Here is a 24415-nt window from a genome sequence, read left to right as displayed (position 1 = left end):
TTAAATTTATGTTTATCCTGCGTATTATCATAGACAAGTATAGTCTTTAATAATTTTTTTTGTCCTGCGTATCATAGGCGAGTATAGTCACTAAATTTATGTTTATCCTGCGTATTATCATAGACAAGTATAGCCTTTAATTTATTTTGTCCTGCGTATCATAGGCGAGTATAGTCATTAAATTTATGTTTATCCTGCGTATTATCATAGACAAGTATAATCGTTTAATTTATTCTTGTCCTGCGTATCATAGGCGAGTATAGTCATTAAATTTATGTTTATCCTGTGTATTATCATAGACAAGTATAGCCTTTAATTTATTTTGTCCTGCGTATCATAGGCGAGTATAGTCATTAAATTTATGTTTATCCTGCGTATTATCATAGACAAGTATAGTCGTTTAATTTATTTTTGTCCTGCATATTATAGGCGAGTTTAGTCATTAAATTTATGTTTATCCTGCGTATTATCATAGACAAGTATAGCCTTTAATTTATTTTGTCCTGCGTATCATAGGCGAGTATAGTCATTAAATTTATGTTTATCCTGCGTATTATCATAGACAAGTATAGTCGTTTAATTTATTTTTGTCCTGTACATCATAGGCGAGTATAGTCATTAAATTTATGTTTATCCTGCGTATTATCATAGACAAGTAAGTCTTTAATATTTTTTTGTCTTGCGTATCATAGGCGAGTATAGTCATTAAATTTATGTTTATCTTGCGTATTATCATAGACAAGTATAGTCTTTAATTTATTTTGCCCTGCGTATCATAGGCGAGTATAGTCATTAAATTTATGTTTATCCTGCGTATTATCATAGACAAGTATAGTCGTTTAATTTATTCTTGTCCTGCGTATCATAGGCGAGTATAGTTATTAAATTTATGTTTATCCTGCGTATTATCATAGACAAGTATAGTCGTTTAATTTATTCTTGTTCTGCGTATCATAGGCGAGTTTAGTCATTAAATTTATGTTTATTCTGCGTATTATCATAGACAAGTATAGTCGTTTAATTTATTTTTGTCCTGCGTATCATAGACGAGTATAGTCATTAAATTTATGTTTATCCTTTGTATTATCATAGACAAGTATAGTCGTTTAATTTATTTTTGTCCTGCATATTATAGGCGAGTTTAGTCATTAAATTTATGTTTATCCTGCGTATTATCATAGACAAGTATAGCCTTTAATTTATTTTGTCCTGCTTATCATAGGCGAATATCGTCATTAAATTTATGTTTAGCCTGCGTATTATCATAGACAAGCATAGTCGTTTAATATATTTTTGTTCGGACTGTAATGGTTGTAAATGTAAGTACATTTTAATCATCACTAAAATTTTAAACATCTGCCTTAGAGGAAACATTCAATGATTGTGCTTCCTTTTTCTAGGAGAGAACGGCCCAAGAAGAAACTCTACTTGAAGAAGCTAGAGACACTTGGTATATAGGAGACGAAGCTACAGAGAATGCCAGCGAAAGGACTGCTCTCAATTCGACATCATAAGTTAAAAAAAAAAAAAAAAAAGTTCTACATTAACACTTTTGTTTTGAAGTAATGAAATAGTAACAAGTTGTTCACAATAACATGTAATGATAAAATATTAATAGTTGTTCTGTTGGACAGTGTGTAGTTCATAACTTATTTTGTGTTTTTTTGTGTAGTTTGCTTCTGTTTTCAGTTCTATCACATGTAACAGGAATAGTGCAATTTTATGTAAAAATTAAAAAAAATCATAATATATATGTGCCACTATTAATACTACATTGTAATGTATTTTAATGGTAGTACCTGTTACTACAAAAGACATTTTGTATAAATTTTAGTGTAATTTTGTACTATTTTGTCATCTGACTTACATTAGTGCCACTGATTTCTCTAAAAATGATGGGTAAATTTTGAGTTTGACTTTGGTTTGATACAATGATTTTAAAGCGTAGAGGATGAGCATTCATGAAGCCTGACGTCATAGCAACTGCCCAGTTAGTACATGCTCTTTAAGCTACCAACTTTATAAATATTATACAAATAATTCATTAACTGTGGAACACTCACATACGTATATATTTGAAATAAATAACTTTATGAAACCTAACATATTCCTACCTGCAGAAAAATGCTGCGTTGAGTACATACAAGTGATGGTGAATTCAGTAGTTTATAATTGTATTGATGCTTGATAGTTTTCTGGTTTTAATTTATTGTTGGTAAAAAGATGGTTAATTTGTAAGCTTATCTCCTCTCATATGTGAAAGTTATTGATCTGTGTCTATAAGGTGGTCAAAAAGTCCCTTTATACCTGCACTTATTTCACCCCTATATTAATAACACTTAATAATAACTGTTTCTGGTCGGCTTGTAGGATGAATGCATCACTGATGCACTAACTTCTGCACATGTTTCCTTTCGGTTTGATGGACGACCAGAATGAGGGGCATCCATAATACTACCCAGGGGAAAAGCTTTCTTCTCCCACATGATTAAATGCTCCTCACCGAACCATTCACGAAACCTATCCATCACTTGCGGGATATTTTCGGTATTGTGCTTCCGTTTATAGACCAATACATGTACCACTAAGCGCTCCTCCACAGTGAAGTCACTGGTATCTGCCATTGTTGCACACCAAATATGATAAGACGAGATAATGAACTGCTCAACGCACAGGCTTTATTCTCTTCCCTCCGAGGACAGCAGGTGGCAATTTACGTGAGGAGCACTGTTACCATATCAATGATCAGGATGGGAGGTTCAAATTTTAAATAACTTAACATCTTACATTGTTAAACGCATTTAGATCGAGTGTAAAGGGACTTCCTGGCTATCCTGTATGTTTTTTGACGTTTTGTTCTGTGTTTCCGTTTGTTCATTCTTTCCAGTTGCTTTAGTAATATCAGTGTTGGAAACTGTTGTGTAAGAAATTCTGAATATCTAGTATATGTATACCATTTCTGTCAAAAAGAATCAGAACAAGATAGATGCTTGACTTGAAAATTTTTAATAACTGAACTTTCTAATGAATTTCTAAGTAGGTATCGACTCGATCAGTGGTTCTCAACCTTTTTTGAGTAACGGCACATTTTACTGAACGTCCAGGAGATCACGACAAATTTGTTTAATATTTTTATTATAAATACTACTACTACTACTACTAATAATAATAATATATATTGTAATAGTGAAATTAATAAGTTTTTATAATGACGCTATATAACACTGAGCATTATTGCTACCGTTGCAGGTGTTGACTGGTACAGTCTGTCTCGATTTTAACTAATTATTACTACTTTTTTTTCATGATTTTTAAATTTCCCGACTCACCTTAGGGGACTGCATGACACACCAGTGTGTCGCGACACATCGGTTGAGAACCACTGGACTAGATAGTACTAGACAGAAACATTTAATATGTTAAATAGATTATTCGAATCATACTTGCCTTTTAATATTATGACTAGCTGAAGATTTATGTTTATTCTAAAATTGGGCAATGTATTTTTTTTTTTTAATAAATCTAATTTCAAGTTAAATCTTGGATACAGTTTAATTAAAGATCAAAAATGATACAGGTTTAATTAATATTTGCATATGCTGTAAGGAATAAGGAAACTAAAACAGTTATGGATTTATGACTTTTTTTTAAAAAAAAATAATAATTTTACATTTCAGTGGCACAATATGATGTTTATAGTATTTAACCTTTCCTGAGGAAGATATAACAAGATATGAGTCTTTAATTGTTTTCTAAGTTAGTCACTCTAATTATACTTTATATCTTACAACTAAAAGGAATAAAGTTAAATTTCGTACATTCAACGAGAACCAACATAAATAACACGTAATAACGAATTTGGTTTCTTTCACATATTTCTGATAAAAACAATATTTGAATTAACCCTGAAAATAAGTCTGTCCTCAAACTTTTTTTTTAAAGTTAAAATAATGTACTGAAAATTAAAAGTTCACCTTCTTGGGGCACATACATAATTAAGTTTCTTACTTATGTAATACCAAGTCAATGAATCATGCTTGAACTTAGTTGCCAATATATAATCGTTTTCTATAGCGTATTCTCTGTAAGATTAGACTATCCATTAAATGAATCAGTAGTTTTGAAAAGGTCATAGAAGTTATGAAAAAAATCGAAAAATAAACTTTAATGCTTTGAAAATGCTGATAGACAAGAAATGATCGACCTCTAGAGTTTTCTTGCCATTGTACGAAATTAACAACTTGTGGGCTCTAAAATAAACAAATAAAAAGTTGGACTAAAGCGAAATTGCTATTTTCTGACTCATGACCTTTTCAAAATTACTGATGCAAATGTATAGTGTAAGGACGTGTACTTCTGGGATATTTCTACTATGTGTATCTTCTCAAACTCATAAAACTAACTAACTAACTCTATAGCCTATGGAACCCGGAGGTTCAATGTCGGGTTCACAAAAGCTCTCCACTGGCTTCTATCCTTAGCTAATTGGATCCAGTTTCTACTTTGTATTCCTGTTTCTGCGAGATCCATCTTAATATTGTCCTGCCATATACACCTAGGTCTTTCTAATGGTTGTTTCCCAATTGGTCTTCCAGTTAAAGACTTTGAAAGCGTTCCTACTTTCTTCGATCCTGGCTACATGGCCTGCCCACCTGCTTGTAACTTGTATCTTTTACATTGAGAAATTTGTAGATAATTTATTTACTTCACGCACTTACTAACTTTAGAATTTTGTTTAGTTCAGTATGATTGTACCCTGTCTTGAGTGCAAGGTAAAATACGGGATAGTTTTGGAACTGGGGGGGGGGGCGAATCAAGTAAAATCACCAATGTTTACAGGAGAAATGAGCTGATTTTTAATAAGTTTAATTACCAAGTACTAATATAGCCTAAACTAACCTAATCTATTCTAACCTAACCTAGCCTAAACTATTAAAAATACAGAAAATATAGGAAGAAAGTATGAATTTTAAGCAAAGAATTCTGGCTCCGCAAATCCAAATTCCTAAACTAAACTAACACAAACTAACCTAAACTGACCTAACCTAACGTAAACCATAAATATACAGAAAATATAGCAAGAAAGCAAGAAATTTGAGCCAAATACTCTGGTCCCCCCCCCCCAGTTCCAAAAATATGCCGTAAAATACATATTATTTAATAACTATTATTTTGGCAAGTAGAAAATAATCTTTTTTTTTTTTTTTTGTTATTTGTTTGCTATGTAATGATGAGACAGAAACTACACTAACATTAATTTCAATTATTGAGTAACTTAGAGGAGCAAATTTGAAACTAATAGTCTGTTGAGATATATTTTCTGAAAAGGACCACAATGTTAACTATGCATAAACAAGAAGATGAAGAATATATGTATTAGTACTTTTATATTGTAAATTATAAATAATAAAATATTCACAAATTGGTGATACCGTTAAACAAGCTAGTTAATCAAGTTTACTCTATAACCAGATACATGTGTAATACGGTAATGATGATAGTATAAGCAATCTAATTTTTTAAAAATAGTCACGATCTTTCGTGTGAGTGCTACAGACTACAAGAATAAAAATATTGTTGATTTAGTGTGCAATTACACTACATCAATATTGTGCATAAATTTGCAATAATGTTAGATTATATATTTTAATGTCAGTTTACAATGATGCAAATAGCACTTGTATACGAGTAATAAAAAAAAAAAAACAAGATAAGTGTTTAGTACAGCAAAAATTATTGAAATTTAATGATTTAGTGCTTGAAAATATCACATATTGTGATTTATGAATATTTATCTTTCTTAAAATGTTTTCGTATACTTATTTTACTTTGTACCGGTACTGGTTCTAAAGTTACTATCATTATAATATACTCCCTTTACTAGGTTGTGAAACATGAATATTGGAAAAGATAAAACTAATATCACAAATCAATGATATTTTGTGTATATTTCAACCCTGTGTGCTTCTGTAAATTGGTTATTATACTGGCTGACTTACTTACTTAGTCGTGCTTTTCTACCTTCATGGTATCGAGGTTTTCTGAAGAGATCTCCAGACTTTTCTATCTTTCGCTAGGTTTTTGAATCCCATTTAACCGTCCTTTCCTTAAGGATTCTTCTTACAAGTAATAATAGTACTAACATGCATATTCCTTCTACTTGAAAGATGTTTATAAATACTACAGTACAGCATATTACTCGTTTCTCCCTTGGTGATTTCAGAAGATTTTCCACGGGAAAAATTTAGTTATAGTGGGGATAAAAAGTACTACGATAAGAGATGTGCCTCTGGGGGAATTTCGTATTGTCGGGAGGAGGGATTTTTACCTCGGAAGCAACCACTGAAATTAACATTGGCAGTAATTACAAACATGAAAAAAAAATTGACTTGGAAAAAAGCCCTAAGAACGAAAAGTGCCAAATAACAAAATTAAGAATATATCACAAATGTTTTCCTTATTAATACCACATTTGTCTGCCCAATTGTACAGAGTTATAGCATTTTAGGTAGGTTCTGATATATATAAATATTTGTTTATAAATTGAAATCAAGACTAATGTTAGCGCTTATTATACAAAACATCAATTTGAAGCGAGATTGGAAAAACAAAAGTAAAATAATGTTTATCTTCTATGTACTTGTGTTAAGTAATCATCTGCAACTGATTGTATCTATTAAGATAATATTTTAGTATTTGTTTACTTGGTTACTGCAATAAATATGTTCGGTAATATGACGGGGAGTCCGAAAATAAGTTTCCCCAAGCGACTGTGGACACTGGTGGGGATGCAAGACCAAAAGTAGCATGTGACATTCCAGATCAGACGTATCTTTATTTTTCCACATAAGTACTACGTGCATTGAGACATTTGTCATACCGGTTTATAAGCTTCAAAAACCCTTCCAGAAAAAATTCAGGGCTCTGCATACAGAAGATGCGTCGAACAGCTTCTGTGTCTTCAACATTGCTTCCAAAGCGTCTGCCGCCGAGAGTCTTCTTCAAAGCCGGAAATAAATGGAAGTTACCGGGTGTGAAATAAGAACTGTATGGCGGATGGGCAAGGCGCTCTCACCCAAGAGAAAACGAGAAAGGAAACTTATTTTCGGATTCTCCCTCACATATCAAAGTTTAAGAAATATGTAAGTTGGTAGACATGGATGTCACTGACTAAGAAACAACGTAGAAAACGTGTAGATGCTACAGTAATATTCTAGAAGAATATAATGTGAATGTCTTTATGGGTAATATTTATCATTTGATTTTCCTTAACTTAATATATCATTTAGTTCTGTTTGCAGTTTGTAAAATACATAACCATCTTTGTTATTACTTTAGACACATATATAAGAACAAGGGAAATTATTTAGTTCATTTTTTTTTCTAATAGGATGTTTAAGTAAATATCAATTAAGTGATTAACATAAAAGACAACATAGTTTGAAGTACCTGTACGTCAAGTGAAAAGCATAATTATGTAAATGAAAACAAAATGTGTTCATAAGCTTCAGTAATTGTAAAACGAAAAGGCAAAAAAACAAATTCAAAAAAGTAGTTTTATATATATATAAGTAAATATTTTGCTTCGTGAAGTGTCAATATGTGAAATTAATTTCTTTAGGTTAGGCTGTGTTCAAAAGAAGAAGAGTTTGTTAAAAAGAAAAAAAGAAAAACTGTGATAAGAATTAATTGTTGCCATTTTTAATTATAAATATTGATCTCTACTTCATGTTATGTTTAGAAAATATAATTAAAATAAGGTTTAAAATTTCATTGAATTATCTTCTGTGGTAAATAGTATGTATCAACTTATACGTATGGATCAAATTTCGGTTAGTTTTAGATTTATTTGTGGTACAGGTACTCTATTTTAATAGCCATTATGTGAATTTTGACTGGTATTTAGGTCTATTTGTAGTTTTAATTTGCATAATGGAAAAAAAGATAATATTATTATTTCAAATGTATATAAACGTACTTTCTTCTTGTTACATTATTTACTCTTTCAAGAATTCAAACCTTTATTTAAAAGTTGAATTAAATGTACCTTTCTCTGGCAACACTTATTGTAGGCTCTATGAGAAACACACTGAATATTATATTTATGACTTTCTTCAAGTATGTAATCTATGTCCATCTTTTTTTTTTTTAATATTTGCAGCATATATTTATTTATAATTATTTTAGGGCACTTACATTACAATGTCATAAATTTATAAGCGTAACGACTCGAAACAAAATCAGGAAAAGAAGGAATCAAACAATTAAAAATTATCATCATCGTAGGTATTCTGCCATTATTGGCAGGTCACTTGCTGCAACTGAGAAGCTTCCATGCTCCACGGTCTTCCGCTAACCTCTTCCTCTTAAATCTGCGAAAGACCATTGTACGTAATGTTTCTGCTGTCAGCAAACTAGGGTAAAATAGAATGGTGGTTTCCCGTTGCCTTCCACCCCGCAGTATCCCAGCCGTTAAAGTCACCCTGACCATGCCTGGAACTAATATCCAAGTTGCCAATCACTATGATTTCTGCAAACTTGGCCACTGCTGGAGAACTGCTGCCTTCTCCCAGGACACTCTTTGTCTGTCTACTTCATTTAGGACAATTCGGTAGAAGTGGTCCTTCTGGAAGTGAACTACCGTAGACATAGCTCTAAATTTCACTGTAGCATGCAATCCTCTCCACCCGACACGTAAGTGTCTTCATAAAGGTGGTGTTTATCGGGGAGGAATTAAAAATTAGGACATTCAAAATTTCTCTAAAATACTGTCACAGATATATGCACAATATTTTCTGCTTAGTGCTTTATTTGACTATGATCAAGTTAATGATAGAAACCACTGTTATAAACATCTCCATCTAGAAGAACATTACAGCCATAAACACAAAACCAAGAAAATATTAGTAAATAGGAAAAAAAAAATAGTGAAATTAACCATAATATAAGATAGAAATATCCGATTTCCTTAATTGGTGCGAATTAAAAATTGAATTAAATTCAAAATTTATGCGAAATAAATTTTAAATTATCTCGACCGTTTAAATAAAATACGTGACAACTAGTTTTAAGTGAAACAGGAATTAGTGTAAAATTGTGTAGCAACAAGAGTACATCGCGGTGCAGAGTGCGAAAACTCAATGGTTTGGGATCATTATTTAAATGTTTGTTTAATAAAATTAATAAAGCATCATTAACATTATAATTACTAGTACTACTACTTTATTAATGCTTTCCTAATTTTTTAACACTAATAGTAACAAACAAAGAGATTTGCTCTTTTAGAAACTGTATTACTTCAAATATTTATTTAAACTTTGCAGTCTGTATCTCATCATCATTATCATCACATGTATTCTATTATTATTGGTAGGTCATTTCCCGCAACTGAAAAGCTTCCATGCTTCACAGTCCTCCACTAACCTCTTCGTCATTAGCTACGATTTTTCGGTTTTGATATCGTCCATCAACTGCGGCCTTCGCCTCTCCCTCTCTTTCCTGCCACTACATTTTCTAGCACGTCTTTCACTATATAGTTTCTTCTTAGCTAATGTCCCAATCAGTTTCCATTCCTCTTTTCAATTACATCTAAAAAAAATATCGTTTTTAACACCTCGTTTCTAATAATAACATTTCCCGTGATGTTTTCGAAATCAAACATTTACTTCTTCTAGTAACCTTTTCCACCATGGTTTTAGCTTTAGAGGGAGATCGATTCCTACATTCTTAACTGTTTGATTTACATTAGTTTGAAGATCGCCTTATTTTAACTTAAATGATGCATATTAATCTCACAAACAATCAAGACAAATATTAGGCATGATATCCCATGGTATAAATTTAATTTTAAAAACCTTACACAAAGGGAATATCTGCATACCCTTATTTTTTAAATGTTCTTTTTAAGGAAGAGTATATCAGAAAGATGGTACACAGTTTCCAAATACAAGAAAAGTTAAACAACATTGTATTGGCAAACTTACAACTAAGTTCAAATGCACCGGATCAGTGTAGACGAAGTTGAGAAAGAGCTTTGTATTTTGTAAAAAAGAAATCCCAATTTCGAACAAAATATATTCTTCCAATATTCATCATTTGAGCAAAATGATTAATATTGAAAGACAAGCTATTTTAAATAGGGGACTTTTCAGCACAATTTCAATACAAGTAGTTGAAGTTGGTGCTGCAATTTCCTGTTAAGACCTCGTTCGCTTTTTAAATGTTTAGTATAAAAATTAGCACTAAACATTTAAAGCTGTATCCTTTAAAATAATCTTTCGAGGCTTAAACTTCAATGATAAACAAATATTTAAAATGAAAATTTCTATGCAAAACGTAACTTCGTTTCTCATAAAGCTACGAGAGAATCCCGAAGTATGGGGGTCCAGCAATGGAACCAGAAGTTTTAGATTTTCCATTTCTGGTTTCAGAGTGGAAGTGGAACTTAGGATGCTGAATCGACAAAAAACAATATTTGGCATTATCTTGTATCGTTTTCGTTCTGATATTTGTCGACTGATAGACGGACGGATGGAATATTTTTTGTTTCTATTAAAATTTCCATACTTATCCATATAATAATTTGCAAATCTAAAATCCGAACTTAGCTCCAATTCATAGCGTAGAAGGCCAAAATCAAATTTGATCTTAAAAGTCTTACTTACTAAAAAATACTAAAATTACTTTTTTTTTTTTTTTTGCTTGTTTTCCTAAGTGAAAGGAGATAATGAAATGTAACTTAATCACAATCATAGATAATGTTATTCTACAACAGAAAATATGAACCTGAAGAATTTTCAATATTGTCAGAATAACATTTCCCCCAAAATTTAAGTTAAGGCAGCGACTAGAGGAACGAACTCAACTGCATTTAATTACTTATCATGTTGTCTTGGTATTCTGTGAACTATATTTTAAATAATAGTTGTATTTAGTTTGTAATAAACAAAATAGTTTTAACATACAGTTATTAAAATTAAATAATAATGTTATTTAAAAAGTAGTTCACAGGACATCAAGACAACATGATACGTAATCAAATGCAGTTGAGTTCTAGTCGCTGCCGTAACTTAGATTTTGGAGGAATTGTTATTCTGGTAACACTGTAATTTCTATGAACGGCAACACTGAAAATTCTTCAGGTTCATATTTTCTGCTGTGGAATAACATTATCTATGATTGTGGTAAGCTGCATTTCATTATCTCCTTTCACCTATAAAAAATAAAAGAAAAATGGTAAATTTAGTATTATTTTTAGTATGTCAGTCTCTTAAGTGAGAAAGTTCTAAGAAGATTTTGTTGAGACGTAGCGGATAATGTAAAAGAATATTGCTTTAATAGTTAATTTCCTAACAATTCAATTTTATATACTGTTGTACTGTAAAAGATGCAGAATTTGTTTTCATTGGAGATTAAGAGATCCAATTCGTACCATAATAATTTCGAAGAAAGTGAAACTGCAAAACATATTTTATCACTTGATTGAAAAGGATACTTAAAACTTATATTAAATATTGCTGTGTTTTTACGAGTATATATATATTTCCCTTTGTATACAACTCACAACACAAAATTAAAAAATAAAAAAACATTCTTCTGCCGGGAAATAAAACTGGTTTGAGGGCAAAGGAGATTCTTATTATGCGTGACTGTTTACCATATATGTAATGTTATGTGCCTGTTCTTTTTTTCCTTTTCTTATGACCACTATATTTCATATGAGCAACTAAAATATTTAATTCAGTGTTCTCTCATTACTACTGTTAATGTTGATTACTTCAGATTTCCTTTAACATAAAATAAAGTCCATTGTCTCTGCTTAAGTTCCCATCATTTCTGCTTGCCTGCAATTAATTTATATAAACAAAAGAGCTTTCTACACTATGTAAATAGCAGTATTAATGAATAAGTAAATTCTTATATACTGTATATGTACTTATATAAACTTGTAAGTAAAAGATGAGAATATTTTTTTCTGAAAACTTTCTTCAATATTGTAACTGTTAGTTATAATCGTAGATGGATCCTTAATAAGCTGTGCAATTGTTTCAGATGTAGGTAGTGTACAGATGATTAACATTTTGAGAAATAAAAATAATCTTAACAGAAATGTATCGTGTTTTATTTATGTTTTATTGAGTATTGAGTAAGGTCATTCCAGCTGATTTGTGGTATATGATGGGTAAGGTCGTTGTACCTTGAATGTAGTGTATCTTGGACAGTGTTTCTTCCAGACATGTTTTTTTTGGGGGGGGGGCACTGCTCTCCCTGGAGCTCTCAGAGTGCACCCCCCGGAGGAGACCAAAAAATACGTCTATAATATAATAATAAATGGAATAGTACCGTGTAAAAATAATATGTGCCCCTCCAAATACTAAGTGTGACCTCCCCAGAACAGTTTTTCTGAAAGAAACACTGATCTTGGAACATTTTTTAAAAACCTAATTAACGATGCTACTTAGCAGGATAAAATTCAACTAGGTGTAAAGAATGCTGACCTATTACTGACTATCCTGACATGAATAAGATCCCAAAAATAAGTATGTGACCATTACTATTGTACTAATGTACATGAGAAACCACTCCTGATGCTGGATGATGCTACTTAACAGGGTAGAATTCAACTAGGTATAAAGAATACTGACCTATTACTGGCTACCCTGACATGAGTAAAACCTCAGAAGTGAGCCTGTGATTATTGTTACATATTAACGTACAGGAAGAACCAGTCCTGATGCTGGATGATTAGCTTTCCTTCAACCTCGAGGCTATATGAGTTAGTCCTAGGCTTCGGTGGATGAGTCAAGCACGAAATAGGGTCATTTGCTCAACTGTCTATTTCCTCAAGTCTCTAAACCAGAGTCATTTCCTACAGTGGTTATCTTTTTTCTTAATCTGGTGATCATCAACCGAAACTGAAGGGACACCTACTGCATTCTTAGCAAATACCAGAAAGGGGATGAGTGGTTTCGCTGCAGGCTATTATGAAATATCTCCGATAGACTGGGTTGCAGAGTGTCAGATAAAATTGTGTTGCTTTTAAAAATATGGTAAACTAAGCATAGTTGAAACTAGTTCAACTGAAAAAGAAGTATAAACTAAGACTTTACAATATAAAATATCTGTTTTACAATAAATTCACTGAACTTTTCTTTAAAAACAAATCACAACCTAAAAGTACTGACTAAACTACCTCAAGGTGAAAACGAAGCAAAAACAAGAAGTTATATTGATTAAGTATCGAGTTTCTATTGACGCCGTTATTTTATTTTTTTAGCCTAACGTCTTATGATTATGCACCGAGGCTAAAGGACACAAGGATGTGACGGATCACAATGCTGGAGTAAAGGAAGTTGGAGAAAACTCTAGGATCCGAGAAAACCAACGCACACGATGTTCACAACAAAGCCTACTTTGCTCGAGCTGGAATCGAACCAGGAACCCCACGAACCAGAGGTTTGACGCCTTTAGGACCAAGTTTTCAAATATATGCTGAATAAGTCAGTTTATTATTATTATTATTATTATTATTATTATTATTATTATTATTATTATTATTATTATTATTATTATTATTATTATTATTGTTTCGAAAGAGACGTTGAATTTTAATTTAAAGTGAGGTTCTTTGGCCAAATGTTTAGTTATTATCCTACGTACTAGACATAATTTTTACTAGATATATATCTCTCTATATGAAAGACAGTCCTATCTGAGTCGAGGCTTCAAGTTTCGCCTATTCAAGATTCGCCTAATACCTGCAAGCTATACAAACGTCAATCAAAGTGATGATAGAGATTTAATTTTCTTATTAGGCGAAAGTTGATTTTTTTAAAATTGGTCTAGCTCGCATTCGTTGGTAGCCTTGCACTTCATTAATAGTTAACATGTCCTCTTGAAACTATTTTCGCGGGCACAAGAGTCTGAGGGCGAAACACTCAGCTAGTCGAAGTATAGGAAAAAAAAATGAAATGAAATCTTTAGTTTTACGTCCCACGGTTATGCCGGTTAGGCTAAAGGAGACGGTGATAATGAGTAATGAATGAAATGGTGGAATGAAGAAAGTGGGAGGAAACGGGAGAACCCCGAGAAAACCCACGCACGCAGTCGAAGTATAGGATCATGTAGTGGTACTTACAAGATTACAATGCTAGTACATACGTCCGATACTCCACACGATAACTTTTGAACGAATGCGAATTTTTAAATTCTGTTTTTGCCATATATAGATAGAGTTATTATCTCGAGGGAGTTCGTTGATGGAGGTGATTTGCCTACCGGGAGTAGTAGAAATGAGTCATTTCCGGTTTCCACATTTATCATTGTAAAGGAAAAACGGAAATAGACAGAGATAAACTCCGGAATTGAAAGAACCATACAAACTTCCATATTCAATATTAAATGATAAAATATTACGAAATCCTCTTTACGGGCTTTGAGTTTATTATAATAATACATTCATATCTACGGATCCCGAAAGTTAGAAACATGAAACTTGATGTTTGAACTGAAAATCGGTATGCTTGCAGGTGTATGAGATGTGAGGCCGTAGGCCAGAAAACACCGCGGTTTCTGGGCGAAGTGCCCAGACAACCGAAGGCTAGTTATTAAATACATATTTTATCGTATTATGATTATACATACAGTAGCAGAACTTTCCGTTTTCCTTACAGGAAGGCAAGGTGTAATAAATATAAAACCGGAAATTTAAATTGTCACACTCGGCACTTTATGTATAAATAAAAGAAATTTTCAATATAATAAATATGACCTTTTTGCTCTTGAAATACGTGTTCCCTTATTTTTAATTTAAAATCTATGTACTGAATTCCACATCTCCAATTTAAGCGAATCTTCACATTCGACAGTCTCTGAAGAAAGGAAGAAAAGTTTGAATATTATAGACATGGCTCCGTTCGAAGCGGCATTTTTGAAAGCGCTGAAATACGTATTCCCTTATTTTAAAGAAGAGTTTATATACCGAGTTTCATCTCTCTAATGTCATGAATGTGTGAGATACTTAATTCTTAAAAAAGAAAAAAAAAACTTTAAAAACCTCTTTATTTCCCTTGGAATACATGCTCCAAAAAATTCTTTCTTATCTCTTGCCTCCGTAATAAAAGGGATAGGCCATAGGCCGGGAGTGCACAAATAAAGGCCTCTGTGCGATCATGACATAAATAAGAAACCTCGAGTACACAAAATATGATGCAATGATACTCCATTGGGTCAAACAGTTTTTGGCAATAGTGATTTTTTTTTTTTTTTTTTTTCAAAATCACCATCCTCCACCCTCGAAACAAAGATTGCATTATCACTGGGCACAAGATTAGTTAATTTATTTCGCGCTGGAGAAGGAAACAGAATTTGGAGATAGGTCAACATATTATGTGTCACCTCTTTATACCTTCATATTGTCAGCATATTCTTAAAAAAAGTAAACTGCTGTTCTCTATTAAATAAGGTAATCATTTTCAAAGTAAACAGTAAGAATAATTGTGGATAAATGAAATTCAACAATCTTATTTTAAATTGTCTAAAACTGGTACACAAACAAACTTAAATCTTCCCCTTGACGAAAGTTACAGATTTAGCGGCACTTATACTGTGGTGTTAGCCGGTTATGTTCACTTTTTTTCTTTTTTATAGGTGTGAACTAAAAATGGGAAAATGTCAATTAAAGACTGATCGTGGATATAAAATTTGCTATATAATAATATTACGTATATGTTACAGTTCTTGCTATTTACCTTTTCATACAAAACATCTTTCCGTATTTTTCTCAAATCAAAATGTGGCAATTAATCGTGTTATAATAAACGTCTATTATATTTCTTGATATTTGCCTCTGTATGTAACAGGAACAACCTCTTATATAGCCCTAATTTGTAAAAACAAATCCAAACATGACAACGCAATATCGAATATTATGTGCTCGCGATACCATAAGCACTTTATTTCATTTCTTTGTGCGCTAGTGGAGTACACCCGAGGAATATTCTGTCCAAATTTCACGTTTATTTTTACCTAAAGAAGTATGATCTAGGCGATGGTGAGCGAATCACTTCCATTTTTTTATATAATAGTACTATATAGATTATGGTATTAGTGTTACCCAACATAATGTCGAGGGAGAATTTCGAGATGACACCGAACTCTTCCAAAAGTCGTTTTTAAAGACAACACTTTCAAGCCTCTTTTTCAAGACGAAACAGCCGTAAATCTCGTCTCTTGGCTAACACTATTCTTAATCGTTGTTATACTCTATGCATAAAACATTTTGTTTCAAACAATGGAACATTTAATATAATTTTCTTCAATATAGCTCATTTGAATTATACTGTACATAACCTGAGAAATTAATGTGATTTATTGAAGACAGTGGCGGCAGTTGGACGTTAAAAGTGAGGGGGCAAGACATGATCTGAATATTTGTATATAAATGTTAGTTTTCCTGGTTGTTTCTAACATTTTGTTTGACGAAAGGTTGTATAACTAATAGGATACTATATTTTCAGTTAAAATGCCGTATATCGTATATAATAGTTTATTAAGTAAATTGAGAAGAACAACGCAAGTAGATACTAGCCCTTTGTACTCTTAAACAACGAAAGTGTAAGAAGAGATTTGATTCCTTGCTCATGAACATCTTAAAATTCTGTCTGGAAAATTGTGTGATCAGATTATTTAATAAATTTGCAAAACAAATAAATAGAAAGGATAATATTAATCATAGTAATGAATAATGATGCTTGTTTTGCAAAAGTTATATTGAAACTGAGGATTAATGAAAAACTTAATATTTAATTCCACACATGCTATTAAATGTATGTTATTACTTTTAGAAAATGAAAGACAGTAAATACTACAAGCATATGCTACGACATTTAAAGAAATATTTGCTTTTGCAACTTCTTGAAATATGTTCGTTGCCATTAGGTGCAGATTTCACTTTCTTGGAACACATCAAAACACAACAATACTTACAATCCACCCTTCAGTTATACAAAATAAACTTAAAACCTAGAATTATGTTCAATTTACTAAATTTTATTGTATATACACTCGTACATCCTTAAACACAACACTTCACTCGTATATTACACTACAAAACAATGGAAAAGGTAGAAGTTGTTTCTTATCACGCTCTTTTTAATCGATATTCCTTACTTTAGAAAGAAGAAAAGATATTTTAGGAACTGTCAATTTTTGTGCAATTAAAGAATAACTTGTGAAATAGGCCCTACTTTTTTGCATAATGTTCTTTCGATTAGCTTCAAAGCGGCTCACTAACATATCGAGCCCTTGTAAGAAGAAATGAAAGTATGCTGAAATTGTGCTCCAATAGGTTATTTTTGGGGGTTATTTTCTGTGGCGATTAAAACGCAATTACTGTAGCTTTCTTTACTCCACGGGAAGACAACCAATACGTATTCACGCAACAGCAAATATTATATGGCAGCATTTTTTCCTATTAATCAGTAACACATACAAAATCGTTACATTTCCAAACATTAATTGGTTACTTAAAAAGAGTGCGGGGGCAACTGCCCCCCTTTGCCCCCCCTAATCGCCGCCCATGATTGATGAATTCGTACATACTATGTATCGTCTGTAATTAATTATTCTGTTTTTCTTAAGTCTTTTAAGCAATGAAAGAAATCCAGTTTGCACCTTGAACTGCTCAGATACAGTGTTTTGCCTTCGTAATATGGAAAATATGATATCTAACTTGTGGCAACCCTGCGTATATTTTATCATATATGAAAATCTCAACCTCCCGTTCTGGGCATTAGCAAAGATTTTCGCGCCTGCCATGGATTTCCAGTTCATGATCAATAGCAAGATAAGACACTTGAGGAAATGTCCCACATTTTAATGGTTGGGCAAAACACACTTGAGCATCTGACCTGATACCGTCAAGCACGACGTGTTTCCGCCAATATTTCCAGAATAATTTGATTCCGGTGGATTCCACAGAAACACATTATTGGAACTTACAATAAATGGAGCAAGCATGATATACTTTCACCAGTACTTCCAGTCTAGTTTGTTTCCAATGGGCTCCAAAATAATATGCTACAAATGGAATTGACGATTGATGGGTCAAATGTGACGTATTTCCGCCGGTACTTTTAGCCGGGTTCAAACTCTGCTCTCGCCAAGTGAACTTTGTAGTGGACATACACCGTGTGCGTGGGTTTCCTCGGGGTTCTCCCGTTTTCTCCCACCATTTCATTCATTTCTCATTATCACCGTCTCCTTTAGCCTAACCGGCATAACCATGGGACGTAAAACTCAATAATTTTACTTCGTTTCAAATCAATTCACTTTCTACGATTTGGAATCTCCTAATGGCTTGGTATCCCCTGCACTCCGGAGTCTGCGGAGCCATTATTTACGCCATTGGATTCGACCTAATATAGGTCTTTTTGATTATCTTTAGATGTCACAACTTCTCATCTCCCATTCAAGGGTATAATGGGGGCTGAATTAGCTCTTAAACGGCGTCGGAAGATTCACTATTTAACTCAGAGACCACGAAAACTATAGATTCGACACTAATATTGATCATTTTAAGTTATTTTTACATGTCACCATCTCCCTTCCTCAAGAGGAGCCGAATTTAGACTTAAATGGCTTCAAGAGTCATCTCAGCGAACTGGAAATCTACAGATTCGACACTAATATTGGCTGTTTTCGATCATTTTTAAGTCACCCCTTCCCCTTAGGTATGCACTTGCAGGGAACAAAATCTGTCATAACTAAGTAAATTTAACTACCATCATCATGGAATCTGTTTCCAACAAGAATTATTTATTGTAAATAATCGTCCATGTACGATTTAAACTTCACAATTTGAATTTTATTCAGTATTATGTTCTAAGTTGACCTTCTATTTGAATACTACATTCATAAATCATGTTTAGGTCGCATTGGTTTATGATCACATAGATAGTGCTAAAGCAAATGGTTAAACAAATCCCAGCATGAATAGCTTGGTTGTTGTCAAATACAAGAACTCAATTCTCGAACAGAAGCGAACACACATTCCATTTAGTTAGTTATCACAGTTTTGATGCGAAATCTAGTCTTGTCTTTATCACAAACAAGTTCCTTATCATTGAAGTGGAAACAAGTTTTTCTTATAATTTTTTAACAGATGAAGAAGGAAAATCAAGAAATAAAGATAAAAGAGCCAGTTGCACTGGAATTGCAAACTGATATATTGAGATTGAAGCTTGATATTTAATTCTATAAAAAGGGAATTACTATTTTTCCTCTGCAGGTGTGTTCGCTTTATCTCTCACCAACATAATAGATTATTATTTAAAGAAAGAAAAACAGACACAACGAGATTGTATTTGCAGTGTTTAGCGCCTTCTGAGTGTGAGTGCTTTTCCTCTTCCCTTCCTTCTTCATGATGGAGTAATTTAGTATACTTAAAATAATACCTTTTGAGATTTGTTCCTTTTGAGAAAGGGGGGACGGTAAATGATACCACTGCACGGAGCGGCAAATTGCCTAAGGCCGGCCCTGGCTAGGTAGGCTTGCGCCCTACAGTACTGTTTCCCAGACTGTAAATAACATACAAAATTTGGTTAAATTGCTCCAAGTATTCTAGAATTATGCTGGAACACATACACATAAACACACATAAACAAATACACACACACACACACACACACATATATATATATATATATATATATATATATATATATATATATATATATATATATATATATATATATATATATATATATATAGTGAAACCTCTCTAACAGCCCTTTCCCATTTGGCGGCGAACTGTCGCGTGCGGCGACGGCGAACTGTCGCGTGCGGCGACGGCGAATTGCCGCGCAGGATAGAAAGACATTGCAAGCAATGGAGCTTTCCATATATGCGCGGCGAGGAAAAACAGCCGCCTCTTCCTGCTAGAAAGCGGCGCGGCAGATTGCCCCGTACAGCCAAGCGGGACATTGCAAGCAATGGCGCTCTTTACATATAGGCGGCGATCTACCGCTTGGGTGTTGGGGGAGGGAGCAAGTGTTGCCAGGAAAGAGTAGAGAGTGGTTGCGATAATTTGTATGTGTGTGTGTTTTACGTATATATATATGTGTGTATTTATGTATGTTTTTATGTTCTAGCCTAGGACACCTCGAGTGCTTTTAACCAAACTTGTTACATACAATATGTGGGAAAAGATAACATGTAAAAATAATTGAAAACGACCGATACTACCGAAGTGTCGAATCCAAAGATCGTTGATTTAAAAGAGTTCAAATCAATACAAATTATTTTTTTCTATGTAATAGAAGATTGGGATAAATGTGCGGTTAACGCTGGGCAAACGAGCTTCTAATTTCATAAATTTCTGGTACCCCAAAATTGAAATATGTACTATCAAATATTTCAACAATATTACATATTTTACAGTCTTTTGCTATATATTTATGTACTATGTTGCTATATATATGCAAAGCAAAAGAGAATTCGTTATGTGACATTTGATAAATGTACCGTGTTTTATATATTTTATAACTATCTTAACACTTCTATGGTTGTAATTTCTTGAATAGTCCTTTGAATTCAGGGACTAGAGCAGTGCTTTAAAGAGACTTGGTTCAATAGTCGGAAGGCTTAAAACTAACGAATAAACCTGAAATACTATAATAATAATAATAATAATAATAATAATAATAATAATAATAATAATAATAATAATAATAATAATAATAATAATAATAATAGCCAGCCTTGGGTTCAGAGGTTGAGTGTTGACTTGGGATTCTGGGATAGTTCTCAACCACCGACTATCCGAAAGGACTTTATCCTGGTTTTCCCAGTCACAACAGGTAAATATCGGGATGGTATTTGAAATATCCAGAACCATGCCGCTATTTTGCTCAAGTCTATCAATTGTAGAAACAGTATAGAAAAATCTCTTTCAAGGTACCACTTCTCAAAAAAAAAAAAAAAATAAATAAATAAAAAATAAAAAAATAAAAAAATGCTGTTTTTTTTAATTTATTTATTTCTCTCTGTCTTAACAAGGCGAATAGAAGACACTTTTTGCGTCTGGCCATTGTTACCACCACAACACGATAAGAGTTACAAGGTTTTGTTTCTTCAGTTACACAGCAACCCTGCTCGCATATTTTTCATTCGCGGCAAAAAGCCGCGTTAATATGAAAGGGTACACTTCTCACGCGGCAAACTGCCGCGAGCGGCGACGGCAAATCGCCGCCTCAATGTGAAAGAAGCGTAAAGCGGACAGCCGTGGGGAATCAATAATTGTCCGCTATAGAGAGGTGTCCGCCTTAGAGAGGTTTTGATATTTTCTTACGTAAATTAGTAAAGAATGCAATATGCAATTGGTAACAATATTTTTGGATGAATAATGTATTCACGATTATTACCAAAATGTTACTGTGCCTGTGTTGTCCTCTGCTGTCCAATACTCTATGTTCGAGGCACAAGATAGAAATAAGATGTTATAGTTCTCTGCACTTTACACTTACGTTTTCAGTATGTCGCTTTAATTTGTGGGTTAATTGCAGTCCAGTAGTGTCTTTTTTGTGACAATATGCGTACCCGCGGGCAAAAACTACCAAACTTGCCTTCTGCTTGATTAGAGATTCCAGCAGGACAGTAGAATAACGTGTTATTCCAAACGGCGCGCAATTGTCAATCGCTTTAAAACAGCTTGAGTGGGAGTGGAATACAAGCAAAGGACATGAGAGTGTTGTTAAACAGAGACTCTTCGTCTGGGTTGCTGAGTAGGCAGTTGAGGAGACAAAATGTCACAATGCTTTCTTGGTGACACATGTATGAATTACTAAAAATGTATTTTTACAATACTTTTCAACTTATTTATAGAGAAAGTGTCCGTAATACGGAGGTAAATAATACTTATAAAGGACAGAAAAGACTTTCCATGTCCGTACTAGAGAGTGTCCGCTTTAGAGAGGTTTGCCAATATGTTTTATCCTATTACAGTGTTTGGGGATTACAAAATATGTCCGTTATGGGAGGTGTCCGCTTTATAGAGGTGTCCGTTAGGAGAGGTTTCACTGCATATATATATATATATACATAGTGTGCCGTCAGTCTAAAATGGTTGAAAACCAGTGCACCAACACAATTTCTATTTATAACATTGATCAGTATTACAAGTTTAAATATAATATAAAATATATTAGAAAAAACATTAAAACATGAAAGTACATTGCCTGGGTCTTAAGGAACAAGAACTGAACAATTGTATAAAATAAAACATCCTCTACTGAATAGGGCATTTCTCAAGGTTTACAAAGTTTTTGAGACATTAGGGGATATATTCAATAAGAGACTGATACATTATCAATATATATATATACTTGACACAATTTGCGTCTCATATGGCCTTGCTGCTGAAAGCGACGTTAAACTAAAAATCAACTCAACTCAATTTTACACAACTATTTATTATTATTATTATTATTATTATTATTATTATTATTATTATTATTATTATTATTATTATTATTATTATTATTATTATTATTATTATTATTAAGTAACATAGGTGACAAGAACTGAAATCTGCTTCTGAAAATTATGAAAACCTCAGTTGAAGTAGTGAAGAAGAAATCTGACTCCATTATTACGCCTGATTGTTCTATAAATATGATGTTTTGCTGTCAGTGAACTGGTTAAGCCAGTTTGTCTACTATTTTCACATGACACCATAAGATGATGGATGTCTTTTCCCTTAGCATCGAATGCGGTGATAATAAAGTTAAGTTAAACAACTTCCATTTAAAAGTAATTGAATTGATATCTACATACCAGAATAAATTATCTTCCTTTTTTTTAAATTTTTCTCAACAAGAAAATTAAAATAATCATTGATTCTCGACACACATTCAATTAGGAAATCATAATTCTGCATGAGTGGAGTCTCCAAATAAGGATACGATATGAACTTCCATTAATGTCAAGATAGCTTACTTACGTACATGTACATTACGTACATAAAATAATCCTGGCTTGCAAAATAAAAACCAAAACTAAATTATCAATCTTTAAAACGTAATTAATGTTTTGAACTCAAATGTTGGTAATAAGCAAGGTAGACCGGGAGCATTATTTCATCCAAGCTTACTGCCACGGGGCCGTATCTCTCTCCCAGAATAAGAAATTAATTCCAATATATGGTACGTCACTCTTGTGTAGGACACGATCTTTAGCATTACTTAAAAGTCCAGCATCCTACGTTATGCTCTGAGGTTAAGTAATGCGACGAAACGGGTAAACCCCCAGAAAGTCAACGCATACGGTATTTGGCACAAGCTGGATTAAACCATGGACCCCACTTTACCAAACAGTGCAACCCCTCAAATTTTGATTTTGCACCACCAACCCTGGACTAATTTTCTGGAAGGAGGTCTGTGCTTGAAGCCCCGTGGGAAAGCTTTCAACGAATAATAGTGGCTCAGATCTATCCTTGCCCACGAGATTAAATTGAGGCATAACTCACAAATGTCCCGGTTTGAGCGGGATTATGCAGGAATTTACATCTTGTCCCGGAGGAATTTGCTTGTTCACTGGCACACTTAAAATCCCGGAATTCGATCATCCGTTTCTTCGATAATGAATATGTGGCACGATTATTACAAAAAATCATAAATAAAATAAAATAAATAAATAAAATATGACTAGTTTGCAACTATGGCAATCGCAAGTTTAAGGGGCAGACTACTAAATATTTTTCAAAAGCTAACAATTATTCTTTTGCCCGTTTTTCGTAATTGAAAAACAGAATGAAACAGTGCTGCCAGGTCCCCAGCTCGAATAGCCGCTACTCTGCCGTCCAAATTCCGCCACGTTCCGCTACCCTTACTGAAACTCCGCCGTTTTCCGCTACATTTATAAAATTAAATTTAAATGGTAAAAAAAAAAAAAAAAAAAAAAGAACGCTGATAACAAAACTGCAAAATATTCCACGCATTAATAATAGGCCTAAATTCTAAATGAAAAGCCCTGATTTAGTAAATTTTATGAATTAACAAAAGAATTTCAGTTTTATTTGGATTAATATTATTGAAGTAAAAGTCACGGTCCATGCTTCGTACAGTTTTACTACACTGACCCATAGTATAAGAAGTAGTAGTAGGAGGAGTAGGAGTAAAAGAATCAGTAGTAGTAGGAACGGGTTAGAAGCCCCACAGGGGTTGGTTGGGTCCTGTTCTCGACATAAAATGGACAAATTAAAAAATTCCCCAATTTTACCATGCATTTTACATCTGCGGATCCGTATAGTAAAATTGCACCCAATGCTTATCATTCTTTTATTATAATGTTCTTTATTAACATATTAACATTCTGTAATATCAGTTGTAATTGTAAATATTTTTCTTTTGAAGATAGA

The 24415-nt window shown here is 33.0% G+C and overlaps 1 protein-coding gene across 1 annotated transcript in view; it reads left to right on the top strand.

Annotated features, from left to right (window-relative positions):
• The window catches only part of LOC145669613 (uncharacterized), a 242005-nt gene extending 231344 nt beyond the window's left edge, over positions 1 to 10661 (top strand). The window contains exon 4 of the mRNA XM_081737846.1: positions 1401 to 10661. Coding sequence (XP_081593972.1) covers positions 1401 to 1514 — 114 coding nt within the window. The 3' untranslated portion in view covers positions 1515 to 10661. The remainder of the gene's footprint in view (positions 1 to 1400) is intronic.
• Positions 10662 to 24415: the final 13754 nt, after the last annotated feature.

This window comes from Thermobia domestica, chromosome 14 (assembly GCF_964235325.1).
Source record: "Thermobia domestica chromosome 14, izTheDome1.hap1.1, whole genome shotgun sequence".
In the NCBI taxonomy this organism is placed as follows: domain Eukaryota; kingdom Metazoa; phylum Arthropoda; class Insecta; order Zygentoma; family Lepismatidae; genus Thermobia; species Thermobia domestica.
Note: the sequence above shows the minus strand (reverse complement) of the source record. Positions and strands in the feature narration are given on the sequence as shown.